Source organism: Prionailurus viverrinus, chromosome B3, assembly GCF_022837055.1.
Source record: "Prionailurus viverrinus isolate Anna chromosome B3, UM_Priviv_1.0, whole genome shotgun sequence".
Lineage (NCBI taxonomy): Eukaryota > Metazoa > Chordata > Mammalia > Carnivora > Felidae > Prionailurus > Prionailurus viverrinus.
In genome coordinates this window covers 13,063,522-13,089,003 of record NC_062566.1, presented here as the reverse complement: position 1 = coordinate 13,089,003, position 25,482 = coordinate 13,063,522, and the positions used below count along the sequence as shown (strand labels likewise).

At 40.9% G+C, this 25,482-nt stretch overlaps 2 protein-coding genes across 11 annotated transcripts in view; one reads left to right on the top strand and one right to left on the bottom strand.

The window, feature by feature from the left end:
• The window catches only part of LRRC28 (leucine rich repeat containing 28), a 182,614-nt gene extending 179,013 nt beyond the window's left edge, over positions 1-3,601 (bottom strand). Inside the window, exons 1-2 of the mRNA XM_047862309.1 lie at positions 3,478-3,601; positions 451-554 (exon numbers count right to left, since the gene is read on the bottom strand). The gene's annotated coding sequence lies outside the window, so the exon portion shown is untranslated. The remainder of the gene's footprint in view (positions 1-450; positions 555-3,477) is intronic.
• The window catches only part of TTC23 (tetratricopeptide repeat domain 23), a 104,982-nt gene that overhangs the window by 23,335 nt on the left and 56,165 nt on the right, over positions 1-25,482 (top strand). For all 10 annotated transcript variants that reach the window (XR_007152906.1, XR_007152905.1, XM_047862300.1 and 7 more), the window contains exons 2-5: positions 395-594; positions 6,785-6,908; positions 9,544-9,694; positions 9,886-10,011. Coding sequence is in view for 8 of the 10 variants with exons in the window: in XM_047862306.1 (XP_047718262.1) it covers positions 395-594; positions 6,785-6,908; positions 9,544-9,694; positions 9,886-10,011 (601 nt within the window). In the remaining 2 variants the exon portion in view is untranslated. The remainder of the gene's footprint in view (positions 1-394; positions 595-6,784; positions 6,909-9,543; positions 9,695-9,885; positions 10,012-25,482) is intronic.

Genomic DNA, 25,482 nt, shown 5'->3' with positions numbered 1-25,482 from the left:
TACATGTGTGTATGTATATACACGCACGTATGTATAGATACATACATGTATGTATATGTGTATGTATCTATACATACGTGCATGTATAGATACATACATATGTATCTATACATATACATATATGTATGTATCTATATCATTTATATACATATATATAAATGAATGAGGAATGTTTGGTTTAGCTTAAAGTGTGGAAATCAGCCTGAAAGTTTTACAGAGAAGTTAGTAGTAGCTATTGAGATCGTTTTGGATGAAATGCTACTAATTTCAAAGAAGTCATGGGTAAAGTGTTGAAATTTTCTTAGACCTAGCATCAATTTCTGGGGAAAATGTGTATTTATAAAGGTAACTATAATTATCATTTAACACCTTTGTTTTCTTATTTAAAAATTAGAGGACAATGTATATAAAAATATGCAAGAATCAAAGGAAACCCACATATCCAATCACCTGGATGAAATTGTTGCTGCTGTCAGCATTACACCTAGAAAGAAGATCCAAAACAAGCTGCCTCAGACAGCACTATTCCAGCCTCCTCGAGAGAAACTCCACCTCTGTGAAGAGAAAGCGAAGTCTTATTCTAGCAGTCACGAAGTAAGGATCCTTCATTTTCTACACCTGTCCTCTGATAATGACTGAGTGTCTAGGCTTATTTCTACCCTCTTTGGTACAAGAGAGTATATAGGGGATGAGTGGGTGTAGCCCCTTGGGGCTCCAAGCACATCACTTGGTACAGTCAACATTGTATTTGCTGAATGAATGCACAAATGAACAAACAAGTCTATCCTGACCTCTGGCAAGTGTGTACTAGACCACTGGGTTGTAGGTCTGATCTACTGCCATCTTTTTCCATCAGTGAATAAACACTTATTGAGCTCCCCCTAGTGCCAGGTCTAGGCACGGGAATATAACAAAGCAGACAAAGCTTCTCCTCTTGATCTTGTTTTCTGAAAGTTTTACTCATTCACTTGCTTATTCCATATGCATTTTTCTGCCACCACTTAGGTGTTGGTCCCTGTTTGTCCATCCATTTATTTCACAGATATCTATTGTATACCTAATATATGCCAGGTGCTGTGCAGGTGCTGGGGGCACGGATGGGAAAGCTAGCCTTTGCCTTGGAGGGACTCATGGTTTGATTGGGATGATAGGCAGGGGGACAGACAATGGTAGTCAGTGTGATAAGTTCTGTGATGGACTCAAGTTTGGGTGAAATAGATGCAAAACGTAGAGGAAGGGGGAGGCAGTGGGCACGGAGGTGGTGAAAGGAGATCAGTTAAGGCATGCTTCTTGGGATGGGAGTGACTTGGCCTGCACTGATAACAGTGCTCAGGAGTTGGCCAGGTAAGAGCGAAGACGATAGTGTTCTGGGCAGGGGTAGCAGATATAGAATAGTATTATTCTGTATAGTATAGTATTATTAGCTATAGTCATAATGTTGTATGTTACATCCCCAGGACTTATTTATTTTACAACTAAAAGTTTGTACTTTTTGACTGCCTTCACCCTTTTTACACACCCCCCAACCCCATAGCAACCACCTGTCTGTTCTCTATATCTATGAAGCTTTTCGTTGTTGTTTTTTAAGATTCCACATATAAGTAAGATCATACAGTGTTTGTTTTTCTCTGATTTATTTCCTTAGCATAATGCCTCGAGTCTATCCATGTTGTCACAAATGGCAGAATTCCCTTACTTTTTACAGTTGAATAATATTCCATTATATATATGTATCATATTTTCTTTATTTATTCACCCATCCATGGACACTTAAGTTGCTTCCATAGGATTCAGGCTTTAGTGACATAGCGCAGGAAATGAGGTTGGATTATGGAAGGAGCTGGGGCCCAGAGGGTGTTCAATGCCCAGAGAAGGAGTTTAGATTTCCTCCTAAAGGTATTAGAAACTTTCCTAGGATGATACATAGGAGTGTCACAAGCAGATTTGAGTGTCTGGAATGATCACTCACATAACTGAGTGGAGGAAGGGTGAGAAGGGAGCAAAATTGGAGGAGGAGGCCCAGTTCAGAAGATATTTGTAATAATACCAGCAAGGAATTAGAAGAGCCTGAACTACATGTAGCAGGGTCAGTAAAGATGCTAAGATCTTCTGGCAGGAATTTGGAAATGTGAATCAGGAAGACCTGGTGACTGAGGGGATGTAGGGGTTGTAGAGGCAAGAGTGAATCAGAGTGGATGTATACAATCCATGACTTAGGTCTCATCCAACTTGGGTGACTAGAGGCTTGCCAGACCCTTTGCAATTAAATGAATACAGGCGGAAGAGCAGGATTATGGAGAGGAGGCATGGATTTGGTCTTGAATGTGTACTTATTCATTATGCAACAGATCAGTATAGACTGTGTGCCAGGCTGTGTGCTAGGTAGGCACTGGGCTGGCAGCCTTTCTCAACCAGAGTCCTGCAAGAGAATTAAGCCTTAATGCCCTAAGGCATTCAATGTGTATAAAGAATTAGCTTCTCTTCTATGGGTCTAGGATGGCACTAAATTATTTTCTGTGTTCTGCAGTTCAGTTGAGGCACCCCTGGATACCGTGGTGAACAACGCAGGCAGGTTGCATGGCCTCATGGAGCTGAGGGGCAGTCCACATTGCAAATACACTAGCAAGCCAGAGACTATGTCAAGTGCTATTGAGGAAAGAGTGGGCCTGTCTATGAACAGGTGACGTAAGAGCTGAGACCTTAGGAAGTGAAGGAGCCAGCTTGGAGGAGTTAAGGGAAAAGAGTTCTAAGGAGAGGAAACAGCACATGTAAAATCTATGAGGTGGGCACAAGCGAGACATGTTTGAAGTGAGAAAGGAAGCTACAGACTGATGTGAAATGCAGTTGGAGAGGCAGGCAGTTCACTTAGGACCTTGCAGGTCTCCAGCTAAGTCCCGTACGAGCCCTTAAAAGTGTTTTCTGGAAAGTATTAACATGATGTAATTTGCTTTTTAAAATACCTTTTGTTGGCATTTTTTTACTTTAAAATACTTTCAGACTTACAGAAAAGTTACAAGACTCACCAGTTGCTAAGATTTGCTTTATTCTGTGTGTGTGTGTGTCATTATTTTTCTCAATTATCTCAGAGTAAATTACAGATATTATAGATTTACCCCTAACTATCTTAGAGGATACTCCTACATACCCACAGGATCAAGATTAAAATCAAGAAACTGGAGGAGCACTGGGTGTTGAATAGAAACCAATTTGACAATAAATTTCATATTAAAAAAATAAAATAAAATTAAGAAACTAATATTGGTATAATATTATTATCTAATCTGCTAACCTTATCCATATTTCTTGAATTATCTCAATAGCGTCTTTGGCAGAAAAAAAATCAGACAGATCCATGCTCTGCTCTATTAATTCATATAGAATATAGTTGTGAAGTCTCTTTAGCCTTCTTTAATCTACTAGAACGATTCCTTGGCCTGCCTTTGTCTTTCATGATCTTGATATTTTTGAAAAACTTACTGTGTTAGTCTGCTCTGGCTGCCACAGTACAACACCACAGACTGGGTGACTGAAGGAAGTTTAAGAGCAAGTTTCCAGCAGGGTCTGTGTCTGGTGAGAGCTCTCCCCTTGGGCTGTAGATGACTGCCTTCTTGCTGTGTGCTCACATGGCCTCTTTGTGTTGGGGGGCAGTGGTAAAGAAGGGGGAGAGAAAGGTGACGCTTCTTATAAGGACAGTAATTCTGTTGGATCAGGGCCCCACCTTTATGACCTCATTTAACTTCAATTACTTCCTTAGAGGCCTGTCTCTAAATGCCACATTGGGGGTTAGAGCCTCAACATATGAATTTGGAGGGACACAAATATTCAGTCCTTCACAAGTACACTCCAATTATTTTGTACAGTATCTCTCAATTTGCTTTTTTCATGTGTGTCCTCATGATTAGATACAGGTTGTCCATTCTGGGCCAGAATGCCACAGACAAGACCTAGGGGTCTTTTTTAGTGTATCACAGCAGGACGCATATGGTGTCCTCTTGTCTCCTTACCGTGACGCTAACTTTGATCACTTGGTCCAGGTGCTGTCTGGCAGGCTTCTTTATGGAATTACTATTCTTCCCTTTGTAATTAATAAGTATCTTGTGGGAAGATTCAGCAAAACTGTGTGTGTGTCCTTTTCCTCATTAAAATGTCACCCCCTAGTTTTAGCGTCCATTAATGATTCTCACTTGAATCAGTTATTACTACGATGTTTGCCAAATGGCAAATTCTCTGACCTCAGCATTCTTTCAATATTTATTTGGCATTTTCTATAAGGAAGAGTGTTCCTTCTTTACACTCTATTATTCACTCATTTATATAAGTTATGGGCTCAGGAAATTGCTTTTGAAATGTATTACCATCTATTATAATCGTTAAAACATGAATTGTTTCATATTTGCCGGTATTTGCCCCTTCACACTGGCTCCCACCTCCTCGATACATCCCCATTGATCTTTACTCATTTCAGGCACAGCAAGATTTTTCAGATTCATCTTATACTTTCCCTGCTCCAGCTGTGGATTCTTAGCAAAGAATAGTGTTTAGACACCAAGATTTGGGTATTAAAAACTCATTTTTATTTTTTTATTTAAAAAAATTGTTTTTGAACATTTATTTATTTTTGAGAGAAAGAGACAAAGTGTGAGCAGAAGAGGGACAGAGAGAAAGGGAGACACAGAATGAGAAGCAGGCTCCAGGCTCTGAGCTGTCAGCACAGAGCCTGACGCGGGGCTCGAACTCACGAGTGGTGAGACCATGACCTGAGCTGAAGTCGGACGCTTAACTGACTGAGCCACTCAGGCACCCCAAAAACTCATTATTAAATATATATATGGCCAGACCTACTGATCATCAGAGCTGCATATTTTAATGTTAAGGAGTTAAAGAAATTTCAGGTGGCCCAAGAATGGTTTTGTGAAAAGAGCTCTGGACTTGGCCTCAGGGAGCTGAATTTTAAGTCTCAACTCTACCATTTGGTGATAAATCCTTTCATCTCTCCAGATTTACATTTCTTCTTTAAATTAAAGGGATCAGATTATATTATTTCCAAGGCACATCCCAGTTATGAAATTGTCTGCCTACTTATACTTCTCTTCTGTCTGCCTCCTCCCCATGCCTGTTGGATGAAGCCACTGGAACTGGCAGAATAAAGATCAGAAAGCCAAAGGGATACTTGGAGTGTGCATTCTAGCAAGTAAAAAGGTTGAGGGAGGGCAGGCTGCTCTTCTGTACCCCAGTTGCAGGTAGTGAGGACCCAGGCTACGATTGAGGGGCCTGACTTTCAGTCTACATAGCCCTCTTCTTAGAAATCTGTGGTTGGGATAGATTCATTGTCACATCAGGTCCTCTCTCTTTTTGCTTGACTGTCTGTCTAGACTCCCAAGTGTTTTCATCATTTCTTTCTTTTTTCTTCACTGTATTCACTTGCTATGTCTCCAAGGAAGCCATTCCCTAAACTCCCAGCTTTAGCTGGACTCTATCTACAAAGAGACAATCCACTGCCAAGATGGCTCCCTCCTCTGATTGACTAATTGTTGTCAGCTATTGGTACCTTTCTACAGGGGCCTCTCTTTTGGCTTCCTCATAGCATGGTGGTTAGGTTATCAGTTTCCTAGGGCTGCCATAACAGAATACCTCAGACGAGGTGGCTTAAACATCAGAAGTTTATTTTCTCCAAGTTCTGGAGGCTACAAGTCCAAGATCAAAATGTTGGCAGGGTTGATGTCATTTGGAGGCTTAGCTTGAATACGGTGCCCTCTCCCCATGTCCTCACAATTTTTTTCTTTCTGCGTGCCCATTCCTGGTATTTCTTCCTCTTCTTATAAGGACATCAGTCATGTTGGGTTAGGGCTCTACCCTAACAGCCTCATTTTAACTTACCTTTTTAAAGACCTTCTCTCCATATACTGTCACATTTTAAAGTACTTGGGCCTCCAAAATTTGAATTTAAGGGGCAGTGGGGACACAACTCAGCCCACAATTGTGTTCTGTTTCTAAGAAGAAACAGAAAATGGAAGCGGCCAGTTCCTTAAGACCTGGGCCCCCAAACTGGCACTGCATCATCCCATCCATATTCTATCAGCCAGTTATAAAGCCCAGATTCAAAGGGAAGGAGACAGACATCCCCTATCTCTGGATGGAAAGAGTCAAAGGATTTTGGAGCTATATTTTAAAACTACCAGCCTTGCTTTGAGTATATTGCTGCTCCGAGCTGACCTGAACTGGACATACCAGCTCCCTGTTCTCTTGGTCCAGACACTGAACATAAATGGACTTCTCACTGCTTTAATGAAATCTGTTTGTCAGTTGCCAACCTCATTTGCTATGCTGATACCCTAGGCTGCTAAGAAAGGTATTTGAATGGAGAACCAGAGAGCCTTATTTGAAAACTGGTACCACTTGCCCCCTGGTGCTTGAATGTGTAGTAGCTGTTCATAGATGGGCAGCGAAAGCCTAGGGAATGGTTAGATGTCTGCTCTACTTTTTCTATTTCTTCTTTATTTGTTATCTTTCTCATAAGGTACTAAAAGTTTAAATGTTTTATCCATTTAAATATACTATAAAGTTTATTCATTTCTGTCAGGTATTGTCTATTTCACCCTAATAGATGAACCGCCCACGGCCCAAAACAGATCTTTGTCTATTTTCTTCTCTGATGTATCCCTGGCACCTAGTAGGTACTCAGGAAATATACACTGAATGGACAAAAATGCTAGTTGACTTTGTGCTTTGTGACTCTGTGTTTTCAAGTCATCTAGCTCGTAAGCCCATTTTCTGTCCGTCACAGTATGAACAGGCTGTCCGCGAGCTTGTACGCTGCATGGCGCTGACGAGAATTTGCTATGGTGACTCACACTGGAAACTAGCTGAGGCACATGTTAATCTGGCCCAAGGCTACCTCCAGCTGAAAGGTGAGTTCATCTCCAATGGTGGCGGGAGGGGGAGAGGTAACAATCCATGGGTTTCTGCTCTTTCATGCAAATGTGACTCACACATAACTAGAAGGATTCAGCTTTCTTGAATATTCTCCTCTCCACCCATTGAGTAGCCATCTCATTTTAGAAAGAGTGAATGAGATTTTTTAATATAATATATAAAAAAAGAGAAGGAAGATTTTAGCCCTTTGGAGGGCTTTGGAGAGCCCTTTATTTATGATCTTAAAAGTAGGGTTCTTGGGAGAGAATTGTTAGCTTTGAAGGTATTGCAGAAGGGGCCCAAGGCATGGAGCGTAGGCCTACAATGGGATCCATTCACATTTGTTTTGATGGAGAATTTCTTGCCTGTAAGCAACACCCCCCCCCCCAAAAAAAAACATAAATAAGAGATGAAATCAAGCCAGCAGTAAACAAAAGTTCATGTATTGGCTCATACAACTTGAAAACGCAAGGGTAAAACTTGCTGTAGACAACCAGGTGTCTACACAGGTTAAACCAGGTGTTCAACCAATGTCATCAGATTTGTGTTTCTCTCTTAATCTACCCCTTGGCTCTGTTTTTCTCTGCATGGACTTTGTTCTTACCCAGGCTTTGCCCATCTGGCAGCAGCAAGGCTTGCAGAAGTTTTATTTAGACTTCCTTCATCAGCATTCCCAGGGAGAAAAAAAAAAAAGAATGTCTTTTCACCAAAATCTCAGGAGTTGGGGGTTCTATTGGGGCTGACTTGGATGGTAGGTCAAAGGCAAGGAATAGTAAGATGATAGATCTGCCTTTTGGCTCCACTAGATCCTGGAGGACAGGCTGACCTTGGCTAAATCACATGGATTGGGTGTACAGGGGCTGGACATTCTCAGAAGAAAACGAAGGAAGGAGGAATGGATGCAGGGAAGGCAAAAAACAACAGGATATCATGTCTTCTCCTTCTCCTTCACCCAGGACGAGGTGTACAAGAGTACATCTCTGTACTCCCTTTCTTCAAAGTGATGATAATGATGGTGGTACTAACTTCCCAGGATGGATCCAGTGAATAAATAAAATAACAAGAAGTGGAAGACACCACAGTGCTAAGCACAGAATTGCCACACAATGAATTTGGTCAAATCTGATTATTAACTGGTCCCACTTGTTAGATCAAAGATTTTTAGAGCCAGAGGGGACCCTGGAGATCATCTAGTTCAAACCCCAGAACCCCCTCCTATATTTTTAGATCCAGAGGAGACAAATGAGATGAAACAACTTATCCAACTTATAATGTTAGTAGGGTTTTGGATGCCAGCACCAGTGACCTGGCATCTGGGATTTCAAATAATGCTTTTCTTCCATAGGCTGCTACCTTTTTGCATGACAGTCTTTCTTTCTCAAGTTAAAGTGAGAGCGGGTACCTGGGTGACTCAATTAAGTGTCTGACTCCTGATTTTGGCTCAGGTCGTGATCTCAAGGTCAGGAGAGCCAGCCCCTCATAGGACTCTGTGCTGAGCATGGAGAGTACTTAGGATTCTCTCTCTCCCTCTCTCTCTGCCTTTCTCCTGGTCATGTACTCTCTCTCAAAATAAATAAATAAAATTTTTAAGAAATACAATGCACCACTAACTTTTGTAATATTGCATGTGTAATTGGCACTAAAATATCACTGGTAGGTTGATTAAATATGTACTTTAAAAAAATTAGACAATCTATAAGAGTTCCCACATGAAGGACATACCTTGGAATTTCTCCATCAGAAAGTATATTCTTCCATTTTATAGACATCAGAACAGCATTAATTTTGTATTTTGGCAGCTTCTTAGAGATTCTGAGATACACTTTCATAAAAAAAAAAAAAAAAAAAAAAAAGACCAGGAGTGTATAGATGTGGATAGAATGAAGGACGTCAGTGTGGGGGAAAATGGTTGGGAGTATGGAGAAGTGAAAAGCCCTGAAACCTAACTGGCAACCCCCCTTGCCACCCTTACTACATATTAATAAGCCCATGGAAGAACACTGGAACACAGTGGGGAATTCGTTCTTGGTAGAGATTATTTTCCTTGATGTTGTCCCATGTTGTCATATTAGCCAACAAATTTATAGGAATAAGATTGTAGCACATTAGCCCATTCTGTCATTGGAATTGTATCTGTAAAGTGTTTTTAGATATCATTGCATTTTTATTACGTTAAAATAACCCTCTAAAGTTATGATTATAGATGGATAAGCAGAAGATTCAGAATTTTTAGTATTAAGATTGCTGTCACACAGCCAGAATGAAAATTCATGAATATCTTATTTCCTGCCCAGAATGCTATAGTCCTTGCATTCCGTTTGTTTTCTTATAATTATTTAGAATATATTTCATATCTGATATTGGTGAGGTTTCAAAGTTGTTCAATTCCCGTTCATGCTGTTTAATTTCTAGAAAGACCATTTGGGGGAGATTTATCTTGAGTACTAGCTGTAAGCCACTGCTTTGGTTTTTACAGTCAGGACAATATTTCATGCTGCCCTGATATATCTCTATGTGTCACTTGACAGTCTGTGGAGGAGACCTAATTTTATTTCCTGGCCATAGATCATTATGGTCATGTGCCCTGCTGACATGAAAGAGAAACTGAGACCTCTTTTCCTTTGTCTACAGGACTGTCCCTGCAAGCAAAACAACATGCAGAAAAAGCCAAAGAAATCCTCACCAACTCCATCGTGCCTCCCTATAACGACAATACAGATGTTTTCAAGTGTTCGATTGAGCTATTCCATACCATGGGGAGAGCCTTACTCTCCCTTCAAAAGTATCCTTTTGCTTCTAATATTTACACGTAGAAATGCCATTCATAATGCCTATGTTTAATTTTTCAAGGCCAAATCAAAAGCTGACAGATGACTCGGAAAGGGTGATGGGAAGTTTAAGAGCCAAGGATGTCCCAAGAACTGGGGTCCCAGAATCTAGAACTATGTGTGACGTTTCCTGAACACAACTCAGGTTTAAAGAAGCTTCCGAGAATTTGACAAAGGCAGAGACACTTGCAAAGGAGCTGCTGCAATGTGGAAGGATTGTAAAGGAGGAATGGATAGAAATTCAAGCACGGATCAAATTGTCATTTGCACAGTAAGTTTCCGGTTTAGGGTGTTTTGAATACGTGATGGCAGGAGGTTCTGGCAGAGAACCTGCCTGCTTTCAGGCAGAAGGAGCTTCTCCCATGATGCTGTGTCCATGGCTTCTCCATGGCCACTGTCCAGAAGCAAAAGAGGACCATGGTCATATCAGAGCATCCACAACCAAGGCACATACATCGTTGATGCAATTATATATACATATACATATACACACGTGTAGATAGATAGATAGATAGATAGATAGATAGATAGATAGTGAAATTACATACATGTGATGAAATTATACATTCACTCCTGGGTCCTAGAGTTCTGATGTCACTCCTTTGACTTTCTATTTCTTGCCTGCTCTCCTGAACCCCCTCCTCTGTATTTAAATCACCATATATTTCATACCACAGAGAGGAAGAAGGTATTTGCCATACACATAACTGGCAAAGGACTTATATCTAGAATCTGTAAAAAAAAATCTCCTATATATCAATAAAACAAAGACAGACAACAGAATAGAAAAGCAGGCAAGAGACTTCACACACACACACACACACACACACACACACACACACACATGCCCACATAGCTAATAAACATCCTAAATGTTCCATTTGATCAGTCATCAGGGAAATTAAAATTAAAATCAGAAGATACTACTACATCTCCACTAGAATGGCTAATTTTTTAAAAGGACTGATAATATCAAGTGTTGGTAAGGATGTCATGCTCTTATATGGTTTCTCATAAGTTGCAGTTTAGAATGTATTTGGTATGACTACTTTAGGAAATGGTTTGGCTTCATCTTCTAAATTTGAATATTTGCCTACTCTGTAACACAGCAGTATCACTCCTAAATATAACACAAATGCACACATATGTTCATCAAAAGAAATGGCCAAGAATGTCCAAAGCTACGTTATTTATAATAGCCAAGAATTGGAAACAACCCAGCTGTTCATCAAAACTACTATAGATAAATGGGTGATAGGCATCGAGGAAGGCACTTGTTGGGATGAGCACTGGGTGTTGTATGTAAGCCAATTTCACAATAAATTACATATATTTTTAGAAAAGTACAATAGATAGGGGCGCCTGGGTGGCTCAGTTGGTTAAGTGTCCAACGTCAGCTCAGGTCATGATTTCACAGTTTGTGAGTTCGAGCCCCATGTCAGGCTCTATGCTGACAGCTCGAGCCTGGAGCCTGCTTCAGATTCTGGGTCTCCATCTCTCTCCCCCTCTCCCACTCACACTCTGTCTCTCCTTCTCTTTCTCAAAAATAAATAAACATTAAAACAAAATTTTAAAAAAGTACAATAGATAAAATTGTGATCTGTTCATTCATACAAAGAAAATGATCAAACTGCTCTTTTGCCTAACATCACGGATGACTCTCACAAACATAATGCTTAATGAAAGAAACCAGACCCAAAAGAATTCATACTGTATGATTCCATTCATGTAATGAGAAGAGGAAGGAAGTAATGACTGGGAGTGCCTGGTAGTCCAGAATTTCTTCCTGTCTAGAAGTAGATATTCTGTCTTGTATTGTAAGACAGGAAATAAGCAAGTCAAGGGTCGAATATCGGACATTTATTGCATCTAATGTTACTAGAACTTAATGTGGAGTGGTGTTGCTACAAAAGAGGGTAAATTACCCTCCGCCAGAATCCCGCACCTCCTCTAAGAATTCTTTCCAAATCAGCAGTACTAAATCTTGCCGGCAGATGGCGCGCCTTGTACACATCTGTGCTGACTATCCAACAAGAATTAGAGTCCATGTTCCCAGCTGGCCTACAAAGTTACTTTGTGTTTAGCTGAGTTGTCTTAAACTTTGCCACTTCTTTACGTCCAGGTTCTCCACAGTGACATAGTCACTGGAACTTGCATGTTTGAACTGTGTGGTTTTCATTGGATCACTGTGCTTTGTTTCCTCACTGGATTATGAATGCTTTGCCCAAACGGGTCTGCCTCAGAAATTTGCGTGGCTTTGCTTTCGTACATTTCCGCAGTTACATTCACAACCACAGAGGCCTTTTCTTTTACAAGGTCTTGGTGGTTGAAGGCCAGGATAATTTCTCAGACAGCTCTCGTGGGATTTATGTGCCTCTTAAAAGGGCATCTTTCATGCATCCTCTTCCTCCTTCTGCCTCGCCTTTTATGGTGTCCATCAGGCCAAGCCAGTTCTTTTCTCCTCGGGCTGACAGATAAATGCTGCCTGGTGACTCATGCTCTCTGCCTTCTCTCCCTCACTGTGGGCTGAAGTTTTCCCTTCTACCTGCCCTCCTCTGTGCCAGAACTACTCCATTCACTAACTTTTCATTAACTTTGGACAGTGAATCCAAATCATGCTCCTCTGTGCAGATTTGTTTTTCTAAACGTGATACAGAAACTCAGTGGTGAACATGGGCGAACTCTTCCCCTGTGTTAAGAATTATTTTCTATTGCCGGTTACTGCTGCTCCAGAACGTGTGACCTGTCCAGGCTTTCCCTTGGACTGTGCGACATGCCATCTTTGGAGTCTTCTTTGGAGCACTTGGCCTGGCATTGCTGTGTTGAACTGGCTCTCAGGTGCACTGTGAAAACTAGAGTATCGACAGGACATTTCCTCTATCTCTAAGGAAGGTGACATGGTGTAGTCAACAGTGTGGGCTTTATTTTTTTAAGTTTTTTAAGTTTTTATCTATTTATTTTGAGAGAGACAGACAGCATGAGTTGGGGGGGGGGGTCAGAGAGAGAGAGAGAGGGAAAGAGAGAATCCCAAGCAGGCTCCACTTTGTACTTTGGTGATAGCCCTTCCTTTCTTGCTTTTAGATCCTCCAGTGCTCAACTCAGTAATCTACAAATCTGTTGCTTTCAGAACTTAGCTTTTTTTTTTTTTTCATTAATACATGACCTGGAGGTCCTTGGTGTCTAAGCTGTATGTCTGTAGATGTGTTTCTTTAAAGAAGTCCCTTCTCAGGGCACCTGGGTGACTCAGTGGGTTAAGCATCCAACTTCAGCTCAGGTCATGATCTTAAGGCTCGTGATTTTGAGCCCCGTGTTGGGCTCTGTGCTGACAGCTCAGAGCCTGGAGCCTGCTTCAGATTCTGTCTCCCTCTCCTTCTCTGCCCCTCCCCACTCTTACTCTGTCTCTCTCTCTCTCTCTCGAAAATAAAATAAATGTTAAAAAAAATTAAAAAAAAAGAATCACCTTCTCTACATTTATTTTCTGGATATAAAAGCTCTGACAAATGCTCGTGTATTCAGAGCCCTGCCTCTTCCTTTCCTCCTCCGGGAAATGCCCTGCTCTTCTCCAGAGGAGAGGTTTCTCCTGGCAGCTCCTTCCATGGGACACTATTTGCCTGGCATGCCTTATGCTTGTTTAACAAGAAAGAAATCATTTACTTTTTTTCTGATGCTCTTCTCCATCCTATGTTCCTTTGATTAAAGAAATGCTCTGAACTTACACAACATCTGATTTTTGAAAAGTCGGGGTTTCTTTTAATGCGGAGAAGCAGAAAAGCACACAGAACACATTACTACCTTCATATACTTGATCTGCTTTCTGTTTCTTGAATCCCCTACAGCTTTACATTTCAGAGTACCATATTCTTGTCTTTCCATTTCTAACACTATATGCCTGTAATACACATTTCCTTAAACAACTACAAATAATACTGAGGATTTTAAACAACCACACCAGCTACTAACGCTTGACCACCCTCCGTGCCAGGCTCTGGCAAAGTGCCGAAGTCCTGTGTGCTGGGCATGCTCAGTAGTCCCATTCTCAAATGAACCACATGGGGCTGAGAGAGGGGAGGTCATTTCCCAGGGTCACACAGCTGGGACTGGCAGAGGAGAGCCAGGTCTACCAAACTCTGGCGTCTGGGCTCCTCCCCGTGGCACAGATCACGTTCCCTAGTGCAAAACAGAGACCTGAGAGTACACTCTGCAGAGCAAAACCTTTGTTGTGTGTGCCAGAGGGTAGAGAGGGAGAGTCTCATGAAAGCCTTTTCTCCCTGTGACTCTAGAAAATCCCACTTGGCCTCTTGCAGGATTGATTTGTCCTCAGATTTCGCTTATCAGCAATATTCCCACCAAGACTTGCTGTTCACTGTTGCTCTGTATTCTTGCTAAATTTCAGAGATTTTTTTTTAAATGTTTATTTTGAGAGAGAGAGAGGGAGAGAGAGAGAGAGAGAGAGAGAGAGAGAGAGAGAGAGAGAGAGAACGCACTTGAGCAGGGGTGAGGCAGAGAGAGAATCGCAAGGAGGCTCTGTGTAATCAGCACAGAACCCCATGCAGGGCTTGATCTCCTAAACAGTGAATTATGACCACAGCCAAAATCAAGAGTCAGACTCTTAACCAACTGAGCCACCCAGGCGCCCCAAATTCCAGAGCTTTTAAAAGGAAACTCTCCATTGTCTTAGTAATACCAAAGAGATTGCATTTGTTTATTGCCTGCTACAACAAGTCTCCAACCCTAGGAGATCTTCTGAGGCTCATCTGAAACTCCTTACGTGCTCTGTAGAATTCCTGTGGATGTATTTTCATTCAATAAAATATGTTGTGGTTGGAGTTGTGGCCCTGCCAGATTAACATACTGCCACATTCTGTTGTTCAAAACTCTCTATCTTTTCATCTGTCTGGTGTTTCCTAAAGCTGCCTAAACATATTATGGGCACGCCAGACAATAAATCCTCAAAGCATTCCCTGCAGGCAGATAGAAACGGAAAAGAGAAAATGTTGCCATCCCAAACATTACACTTGAGCAAATGCAGACAGACAAGATTACTTGAAATTGATGCTTTCAGTGATTTGGCGATGGAGGTAAGGCTATCGTTTAGGTATTTCCTGGTATAGTACCCCTCCCTCCGCCCCTTTTTTGTTAAATATATTGTGAAGCCAAAGTAATTGTATTTTCTGGAGCTCAGTGAGCTCCAGAAGGCTCATCATCGTAGGGACATTAGCTTGATAAGCCTCCATTTGTGGTGGTTGTACGAACTCCAGGACCCCGAGTGCTGGCAGCAAAACTCCAAGGGGCGAGGCCTGGACCCTGCTCCATTCTTTGCAAGCACTAAACAAAAGCGGGTTGCATCTGTTCATGTTTTTAACAGGATAAAAGTATAGATATTGCTATGCAAATGCTTACCTACACACTAACCAAGCTTAAAATAGGATGTTTCAGATACATGGAGTTCTTCTGTGTTCTTCCTAATCCCGTTTTCTTCCCCCCACACTACAGGCAATTGTTGTGCTTGATTTAGTGTTTTTCATTCTGAAAGCATGTATAACCAGGAAAATATACAGTATTATTTCTCATTTTTATTTTTTATTTTATTTTTTAAAATGTTTGTTTATTTTGAGAGAGAGAGACAGACAGAGAGAGAATGAGCAGGGAAAGGGGCAGAGAGAGGGAAAGAGAGACAATCCTAAGTAGTCTCTGCACTGTCATTGTGGAGCCTGATGGGGGGCGGATGGGAGGGGGGCTCAAATTCACAAACCGTGAGATCATGACCTGAGCTGAAACCAAGAGTCAGACGCTTAACCAACTGAGCCACCCAGGGGCCCCTCATTTTTAAAATTTTATATGTATATTTCCTTCTGTAGCTTGCTTTTCCCCCATTACATTTGTACTTTTGTATTTTTGAGATGTACCCATGTCAGCTGATAGGTGTTTCTCTAGTCTCTTCATTTTAAACCCACGTATTGTGTTTTATCCGTCTGACTTTCCCCTAACTCAATCATCAGTGCTCATGAGGGTGAACATGTAAATCGGTGGGATGAAATTCCATTTTTTCCACTGTGTAAATACGATTTGCCTCATCACTCTTATACATGTCTCTCTGGGCACACGTTCAAGATTATCTCTGAGGTCTACGCCCAGGAGTGGAATTGCTTACTTGACAAATACCCATGTCCTCAACTTTACCAGGTTTGCCAAATGCCAACTTATTTTTTTTTAAGTTTATTTATTTATTTTGAGAGAGAGAGAGCTAATGCACAAAGAGGAGGGGCAGAGAGAGAAAGAGAGGGGGGAATCTCAAACAGGCTCTGAGCTGTCAGCCCCAACATGGGGCTTGACCTCATGAACCATGAAATCATGACCTGAGCCGAAATCAAGAGTCAGATCAGACGCTTAATCAACTGAGCCACCCAGGCACACACACCCCCGCCCCCTGCAAATGCCAACCTATATTCTCACCAGTAGGACATGGAAATTCCCATTACTCCACATCCTTGCCAACACTTGATACAGTCAAACCTTTTATATGTGCCAATCATATGGTTTATTTAATCGCGTTTCCTTAATAGTGAGGTTGACCATCTTTTCACATGTATACTAGACATTTGGAATTCCTATTCTGTGAATTGTCTATTCATGTCTTTTGCTCATTTTTAAATTGGGCTGTTTGGGTTTTTTTTATCAATTTTTAGACATTCTTCATATTTCTGACAACCAATTATTTGCCACTTACGTATATTGTGTGTGCTCCCAGTGTGTACTTCAGGCTTTTCACTTTCTTTAATGTTGACTTTTGATACGCAGGAGTTTTTATTTGTAAGATGACTACATTTACCCATGTTTTCTGTTCTAATTTATATTTTTTGTCTTGTTTAAAAAAAACCCTCCTTACAGGGGCACCTGGATGGCTCAGTCAGTTGAGTGTCCAGCTCTTGGTTTCAGCTCAGGTCTTGATCTATGGGTCATGAGTTCAAGCCCCGCATTGGACTCCACGCTGGGTGTGAAGCTTAGTTTAAAAAAAAATCCTTCCCTACCCAAAATCGTGGAATTACTTTTTCTTATATATTTTTTAAACATATCAAAGTTTTGCTTTTTGAATTTAGGCCTCTAATCCACCTAGAACTTTTGTGTACATTGTATGAGGGATCTAATTTTTCCCCCTGTGGATGACCTAAGTGAGGAGGTAAGTCATTTTAGCTACAAGAGAAAGAAGGACTCAGGATCTAAAGAATTCAGTAGTTTGAAATTTGAGGCCAATAATAGGCTGACAAAAATCTTTTCAATTTAGAGCGTTCAGAAATGGCAACAGGTCGCCTTCAAGAATGGATCCTCATGTGTGACTATGGCCCTTCAGGGCGGGCACCCTGCTAAGTGCAGCTTACTGGTTGTCATGGGATTCGTGGGCTGTGCTTTCATTTGGACGTTCTTGTATCAAAGGCAAAACCATGGCCAGTGAAAGTCATGTGTTTGTTCCTGCTGAATTTGCCTGCTTCCGGGTCTCCTTCTCAGCAGATACTCAAATTTCCAGGCAGGGAGGTAATAGAAAGTCAGATGTGAGCACAGTGTGATTAAAAAAAAAAAAAAAATGGTGCTCCCATATCTAAGTGGCCACTCTGGGTAAGTATACGTATACCCAATGTTCTTGTATTAGGGGTCCAAGGGAAGGAAAACCTCCAGGCCTAGAGTTGGCCAGTAGGGGTTCCATATTGGTTTGCAAGGGCTACCATAACAAAGTACCACCCACTAGGTGACGTGAACCACAGTAAGTTCTTCTCTCACAGTGCTGGAGGCTGGAAGTCTGAGATAAAAGTATTGGCCGTGCAGGTTCCTTCTGGGGGCTGTGAGGGAGAATCTGGTCTGGGCCTCTCTCCCAGCTTCTGGTGGGTTCCTGGCAATCTCTGGTGTTCCTTGGCTTATAGATGCATCACCCCAATCTTGCCTTCATCTTCACATGGACTGCCCCCTCTATGTGTCTTTGTGTTCAAATTCCTCCTTTTTGTAAGGATACGAGTCACATTGGATTAGGGGGTCTACCTACTCTAGTATGACATCTTTTTAAAAAAAAATTTTTAATGTTCATTTTTGAGAAAAAGAGAGAGAGAGAGTGTGAGTGGGGGAGGGGCAGAGAGAGGGAGACACAGAATCCAAAGCAGGCTCCAGGCTCCCAGCTGTCAGCACAGAGCCTGATGGGGGGCTTGAACTCACGAGCCGTGAGATCATGACTTGAGCTGAAATTGAATGCTTAACTGACTGAGCCACCCAGGCGCCCCTAGAATGACATCTTAATTTAACTAATTACATCTGCAACAACCTTAGTCCCAAGTAAAGTCACTGGAGGTGAGGACTCGGATGTAGGAATCTGGGTGGGAGGAAACAGTTCAGGCCCTAATAGGTTTTTACAAGGTTCCTTTTATTCCACCTTTTATAAAAGTTCAACAACTTGCTCCACCTTTAATTAGATCAATAGTCTACAATATTTTGGCTACCAAGTCAATATGAAAACATGTTCTCTTTTTGAAGATTTTTTTCACTAAAACTTATTCTGGAAGCCATGAAAATTAAGGTATGAACTATAGCCTCAGAGTCTTCTAAGCTAATGGATTTGTATTTGTAGGTTGTTCTTCCCTCCCTCCCTCCCTCTGCAGCTTATCCTCCCGCCTTCTATCAGGCAGCACTTCATGTTTGCTCTCCCATGGAAGCCCCGCCCAGCCTGCCGCCATCTTGGTCACCTCACACTACTAAGGCAAACCTTCCCCTCAGAATGACCTTGGACTTCCTGGGGATCATATGGCTACTGTCAGACACTGTGCAAGGTGCTGATATGCCAAGATGAATGAGGCGGGCTTGGACCCTGCCTTCACAGATCCCAGCGGCTGAGTTGCCAGGCAGTTATAATAGAACCTGAGAGATGTTTCCCCAGCAGGGAAGGTTCACAGTTCCGTGGGAGCACAGTCAGGTGTTCACTGAGGTACCCAACCCAGCCTGGGGTGTCAGGGAACAGAGCAGGGGTTAAGATGAGAAAGCCAGGTGCCCAAGCCACACCATTTAAGGAGGCACTCACTCTTGGGCGCGCACCCTGCACTTGCCTGCCCCATGACAGTGAGTGTCACCTTAAGTGGTGTGTCAGGGAAGGCTTCCTAAAGGAGGAGACTGTTAAGCTAAAACTAAAAAGAGGAATGGTAGTTAGAAAGATTAATGGAAGTTTGCCAGGCAGAGATGGAAGAAAGAAGAGAACATTCCAGATAGAATGGCCCAGCGAACACCCAGAGTTGAAAGGTACACTTGACACAAAGGAGGATGGCATCAGGGAAGCTAGATGGGAAGGTTTAGATGATGCTCAAGGGTAATCTGAACTCATCAAGTCCTGAGAAATTCAGGTCCCAGGAGAGCCACCGTCACCTCTGTGCCACCTTTGTGCAGTTAGGTGAGTGGACAGAGCTTTTGTGAGAATTGGGAAAGGTGCCATTTCTTCCAGGCAAACATAGCTCTGTGTCCAAGCACAACAGCTCATCCAGCAGAGTGTGGGCTGGACTGAAACTCCCAATGGCCACCTTGGGCAGGTGTCTATCAGAACGTGGGCACAGAGAGAAGGAGCAGGAGTCTGTGGGTGCAGAGGCAGGCCCTGCTGGCAGCAGTTTGGGCTCCTTTGTGTGGGACCAGGGCCCCAAACCCATGCCCCAGATGGCTGGGCGGGGGGGGGGGGGCAGCACTCAGCTAGGGGATTGGCCTTTCTGTTCTCACCCATCTTTGACACACTCTGAATTCTGCACATCCGGGTAACTTAGGGAGCTGTATAGAACTTATCCTGTTTCTATAACTCACCAGCACTCAAGCTAATTTCCTCGACCACAGCTTATTGGCTTGAAACAATCAGCCAAAGGAAAAAGATTTTGGGTTTATCACCAATTTCTTGATTCTTCCATGTCTGCATACTTGCAGACATCATAACAGGAAATACATTAACATATTTAAACTTACAAAGTGAGGTGCCTGGGTGGCTGAGTCGGTTAACCGTCCAACTTTGGCCCAGGTCATGATCTTGCGGTTCGTGAGTTCAAGCCCCACATTGGGCTCTCTGCTGTCAGCACAGAGCCTACTTCGGATCCTCTGTCTCCTGCTCTCTCTCTCTCTCTCTCTCTCTCTCTAAATAAATAAACTTAAAAAAAATAATAAACTTACAGAGTAATTGATTTACCAGAATATTCCATTAAGAATAATTTTATGTGGCTTTTCTCTCCATGAATTTCCTGCTTCCTCATTAGGATTATAATTTTCGTAGACCGAGGCATTGCCCCAGAAGACCCAGGCATTAGAGCTCATCAGGAAACAAGCTTACAGCTCTGAAAGAGAGTGAGGCCAATAGCTCAATGTCCCAAGTCCAATTTATGGCCTCCCCTGGGGCGTGCCCATTGCTGAGGGGTCAGGTGCAGGAGGACCCACAACATTCTCTGCTCTCCTAATCCTTCAGCCCTAAAAACAGTTGGGTAGGATCACCTAATCACGCGGGACCAATTTAAAGCCAAAGCACACATCCTTTTCTGACCTGGTTTGTGCTGGTTCAAAATGGCTCAAAGACAATATTAAGAGAAAAGTATTTTGGTTTTTGTTTAACATTATTACAATTATTTTAAACGAAAATTACTAATTTTATAGGTACCACTAAACCTTATCTGTATTTAGTTTTGCTTTGAAATGTTCACAAACTTTTAAATTTTTTTTTAAGTTTATTTATTTATTTTGAGAGAGACGGAGATGGTGTGAGCAGGGGAGGGGCAGAGAGAGAGGAAGAGAGAATCCCATGGAGGCTCTGTGTTGCCTGCACAGAGCCAGACTCGGGGCTCCACTCATGAAACTGTGAGATTATGACCTGAGCTGAAACCTAGGGTCAGACGCTTAACCAACTGAGCCACTCAGGTGCCCCACACAAACTTTTTTAAATAACAGATTTAGTGAGCCATAACTAACATACCATACAACTCACCCAACTGAAATACACAGTTCAGTGGTTTTCAGTATATTAACAAACCACAATCATTTTGACTTTTTCATCCCATTAGCAGTCTCTATTACCATGTTCCCCCAGCCCCTGAAAACTCCTAATCTACTTTCTCTCTGTGGATTTGCCTGTTTGGGACATTTCATATACATGGGATCATACAATGTGTGGCCTTTTGTGACATGCTTTTTTTTCCCCCTTTTTTTTGTCTTTGCCTTTTTTAAAGTGTTTTATTAGTTTCAGGTGTAAAATATAGTGATTCAATACTTCCATATGCCACCTGGTGCTCATCATAACAAGTGCACTTCTAAATCCCCATCACCTATTTCACCCATCACCCACCACCTCCCCTCTGGTAAGCATTGGTTTGTTCTAATTAAAAGTCTTTTTTTTTAATTGAAAAAATGTTTTTAAGGCTTTTTAAAGTAATCTCTACACCCACCTTGGGGTTCGAACTTACAACCTCGAAACCAAGAATCACGTGTTCTACTTACTGAACCAGACAGGCACCCCAAGAGTCTGTTTCCTGATTTTTCTCTCCCTCTCTCTCTTTTTCCCCTTTGCTCATTTGTTTTGTTTCTTAAATTTTACATATGAGTTAAGTCCTATTTTGATATTTGTCTTTGACTTAGTTTGCTTAGCATTTTCATTATATTCTCTAGCTCCATCCATGTCATTGCAAATGGCCAGATTTCATTCTTTTTTATAGTTGAATAATATCCCATTGTACATATATACCACATTCATCAATCAGTGGACACGCGTTGCTTCCATAATTTGGCTATTGTAATTAATGCTACCATAAACATAGGGGTGCATGTATCTCTTTGAATTAGTGTTTTGTATTCTTTGGGTAAATACCCAGTAGTGTGATTGCTGGATAGTAGGGTACTTCTATTTTTAACTTTTTGAGGAACCTCCATACTATTTTCCAGAGTGGCTGCACCAGTTTGCATTCCCACCAACAGTGCACGAGGGTTTCTTTTTCTTCACATTCTCACCAAACACCTGTTGTTCCTTGTGTTGTTGAGTTTAGCCATTCTGACAGGTGTGAAGTCATAGCTCATTGTAGTTTTGATGTGTATTTCCCTGATGGTGAGTGATGATGAACATCTTTTTACATGTCTGTTATCTATCTGTGTGTTTTCTTTGGAGAAATGTCTGTTTATATCCTCTGCCCATTTTGTAACTGGTGGGATGTTGACTTTTATAAGTTCTTTATACATTTTGGATACTAACCCTTTATTGGATATGTTATTTGCAAATATCTTCTCCCATTCCGTAAGTTGCCCTTTAGTTTTGTTGATTATTTTCTTCACTATGCAGAAGCTTTTTATTTTAATGCAGTCCCAATAGTTTATTTTTGCTTTTGTTTCCCTTGCCTTAGGAGACATCTCTAGAAAGAAGTTGCTTTGACTAATATCAAAGTAGTTACTGCCTATGTTATCCTCTAGGATTTTTATGGTTTCAGATCTCACATACAGATCTTTAAACCATTTTTGAATTTATTTTTATGTATGGTGTAAGAAAGTGGTCCAGTTTCATTCTTTTGCATGTTGTGGTCCAGTTTCCCAACAACATTGGCTGAAGGGATGATCTTGCTTTCCATTTGACCATACAGTTGTGGGTTTATTTCTGGGTTTTCTATTCTGCTCCACTGATCTATGGTGTCTATTTTTGTGCCATTACCATACTGTTTTGGTGACTACAGCTTTGTAATGTACATTTAAGTCTGGAATTGTGATGCCTTCAGCTTTGCTTTGCTTTTTCAAGATTGCTTTGGCTATTTGGGGTCTTTTGTGGTTTCAAACAAATTTTAGGATAGTTTGTTCTAGTTCTGTGAAACATGCTGTTGGTATTTTGATGGGGACTGCATTAAATACATAGATTGCTTTGGGTAGTGTAGACATTTTAGCAGTATTTGTTCTTCCAATCCATGAACATGGGATGTCTTTCCATTTCTTTGTGTTGTCTTCAGTTTCTTTCATCAGTATTTTATAGTTTTCAGAGCACAAGTCTTTCACCTCTTTGGTGAGGTTTAGTCCTAGTATCTTATTCTCTTTGGTGCAGTCATGAATGGGACTGTTTTCTTAATTTCTCTTTCTGCTGCTTCATTATTGGTGTATAGAAATACAACAGATTTGTGGACATTGATTTTGTATCCTGCGACTTTACTGAATTCACTTGTCAGTTCTAATGGGTTTTTTTGGTGGAGTCTTTTGGTTTTCTGTATATTGTATCTTGTCACCTGCAGATAGTGAAAGTGTTACTTTTTCCTTACTGATTTGGATCCCTTTTATTTCTTTTTGTTGTCTGATTACTGTGGCTAAGACTTCCAGTGCTATGTTGAGTCAAAAAGTGGTGATAGTGGACATCTTTGTCTTTTTCCTGACCTTAGCAAGAAAACTCTCAGTTTTTCTCCATTAAGGATAATGTTAGCTGTGGGGTTTCATATATGGCCTTTATTATGTTGAGATATGCTCACTCTAAACCTACTTTGTTGAGGGTTTTTATTAGAAGATGTTGTACTTTGTCAAATGCATTTTTGGCATCTATTGAAATGTTCATATGGTTCTTATCCTTCCTCTTATTGATAGGTTGTACGATGTTGATTGATTTGCAAATATTGAACCACCCTTGCAGCCCAGGAATAAATCCCACTTCATCATGGTAAATGATTTTTTAAATGTATTGTTGGATTTGGTTTGCTAGTATTTTGTTGAGGATTTTTGTATCTATGTTAGTCAGGAATATTGGCGTGATTCTCTTTTTTTAGTAATGTCTTTATCTGGTTTTGGTATCGGGATAACACTAGCCTCATAAAATAAATTTGGAAGTTTTCCTTCCTTTTCTGTTTTTGGGAATAGTTTAAGAAGAATACGTATTAACTCTTTTTTATTTTTTTTATTTTTTATTTTTTTTTAATTAAAAAAATCTTTATTTATTTTTGAGAGAGAGAGAGACAGAGTGAGAGTGGAAGAGGAACAGAGAGAGGGAGACAAAGAATCCGAAGCAGGCTGCACAGAGCCTGACGTGGGGCTTGAACTCACAAACTGTGAGATCATGACCTGAGCCAAAGTCAGATGCTTAAACTACAGAGACACCCAGGTGCCCCTTAACTCTTTTTTCAACGTTTGGTAGACTGGGGCGCCTAGGTAGCTCAGTCAATTAAACATCTGACTCTTGGTTTCAGCTTAGCTCACAATCTCACGCACAATTCCTGAGTTCCAGTCCCACATCCAGCTCTGTGCTGACAGCACAGATCCTGCTTGGGATTCTGTCTCTCCCTCTTTTTCTGCCTCTACCCTTCTCATACACATTCATATTCTCTCTCTCTCTCTCTCTCTCTCTCCCTCTCTCTCTCTCACTCTCAACAAATAAAACTTTAAAAAATGATTAAGTGTTGGGTAGAATTCACCTGTGAAGCCATCTGATCATTGGACTTTTGTTTTTGGGAGTTTTTTGATTACTAATTCAACTTATTTGCTGGTTATTGGTCTGTTCAAATGTTCTATTTCTTCCTGTTTCAGTTTTGGTAGTTTATATGTATCTAGGAATTTATCCATTTCTTCCAGGTTGTCCAGTTTGTGGGCATATAGTTTTGCATAATATTCTCTTAGAATTGTTAGTATTTCTGTGGTATTGGTGATTATTTCTCCTTTCTCAATTGTGATTTTATTTATTTGAGTCCTTTCTCTTTTTTTCTTGGTAAGTCTGACTAGAGGTTTATCAATTTTATTGATTTTTCTCAAAGAACAAGTTCTTAGTTTCATCGATTAGTTCTGTTGTGTTTTTTTAGTTTCTATATCATTTATTTCTGTTCTAATCTTTATTATGTCCTTCCTTCTGCTGGTTTTAAGTTTTGCTTGTGGTTCTTTTTCTAGCTCCTTTAGGCATAAGGTTAGGTTATTTGTGGCTGCCCTTTTTCACTTGATGATTGGAACCCTTACATACTGCTGGTGGGAATATAAAATGGTTTCTGGAATATAAAAATGGTTTCTGGAAAATTTTTACAAATCATATTTCTGGTGAGGGACCTACATCCAGAATAAATAAACAACTCCTACAACAATAATAACAAGACAACCCAATTTAAAGACAAGCAAAGTTTCCAAATAGCCATTTCTCCAAGGAAGATATACAAATGGTCAATAAGCACATAAAGAGATGTTCATCGTCATTAATCATCAAGGAAATGCATATCAAAACTACAGTGAGATACCACTTCACACTCACTAGGATAGTGGCTATAATAATAATAAAGATAGTAACAAGTGCTAGCAAGGATGTGGAAAATTTGGAACCCCTACATACTGCTGGTGGAAATATAAAATGGTGCAGCTGCTTTGGAAAATAGCGTCATTTCCTCAAAAGTTTCCATATAGAACTACAATATTATGCAATAATTTCAATCCTAGGTAAATACCCAAAGGAAATGAAAATATGCATCCACATAAAAACTTGTACACAATGTTCATAACAGTCAAAAGGCATAAACCACCCAAATGTCCTCCAAGGAATGTCTGTGCTGAGCAATGAGTAAATAAAGTGGTCAGTGAAGTGTATGACACCACTCGACCACTAGAATGAGGCTAGAACATTCATTGCCACATTTTGATATGTGATTAAGTGAAAGAGGTTATAAAACATTACGATTCTTTTAAAAAATATGTGTGGAAAATCATCCAGAAAGGTGTATATCAAGGTGTACAGTACTCACCTTTGGATGTCGTGATTGTATAGTTTTTATTT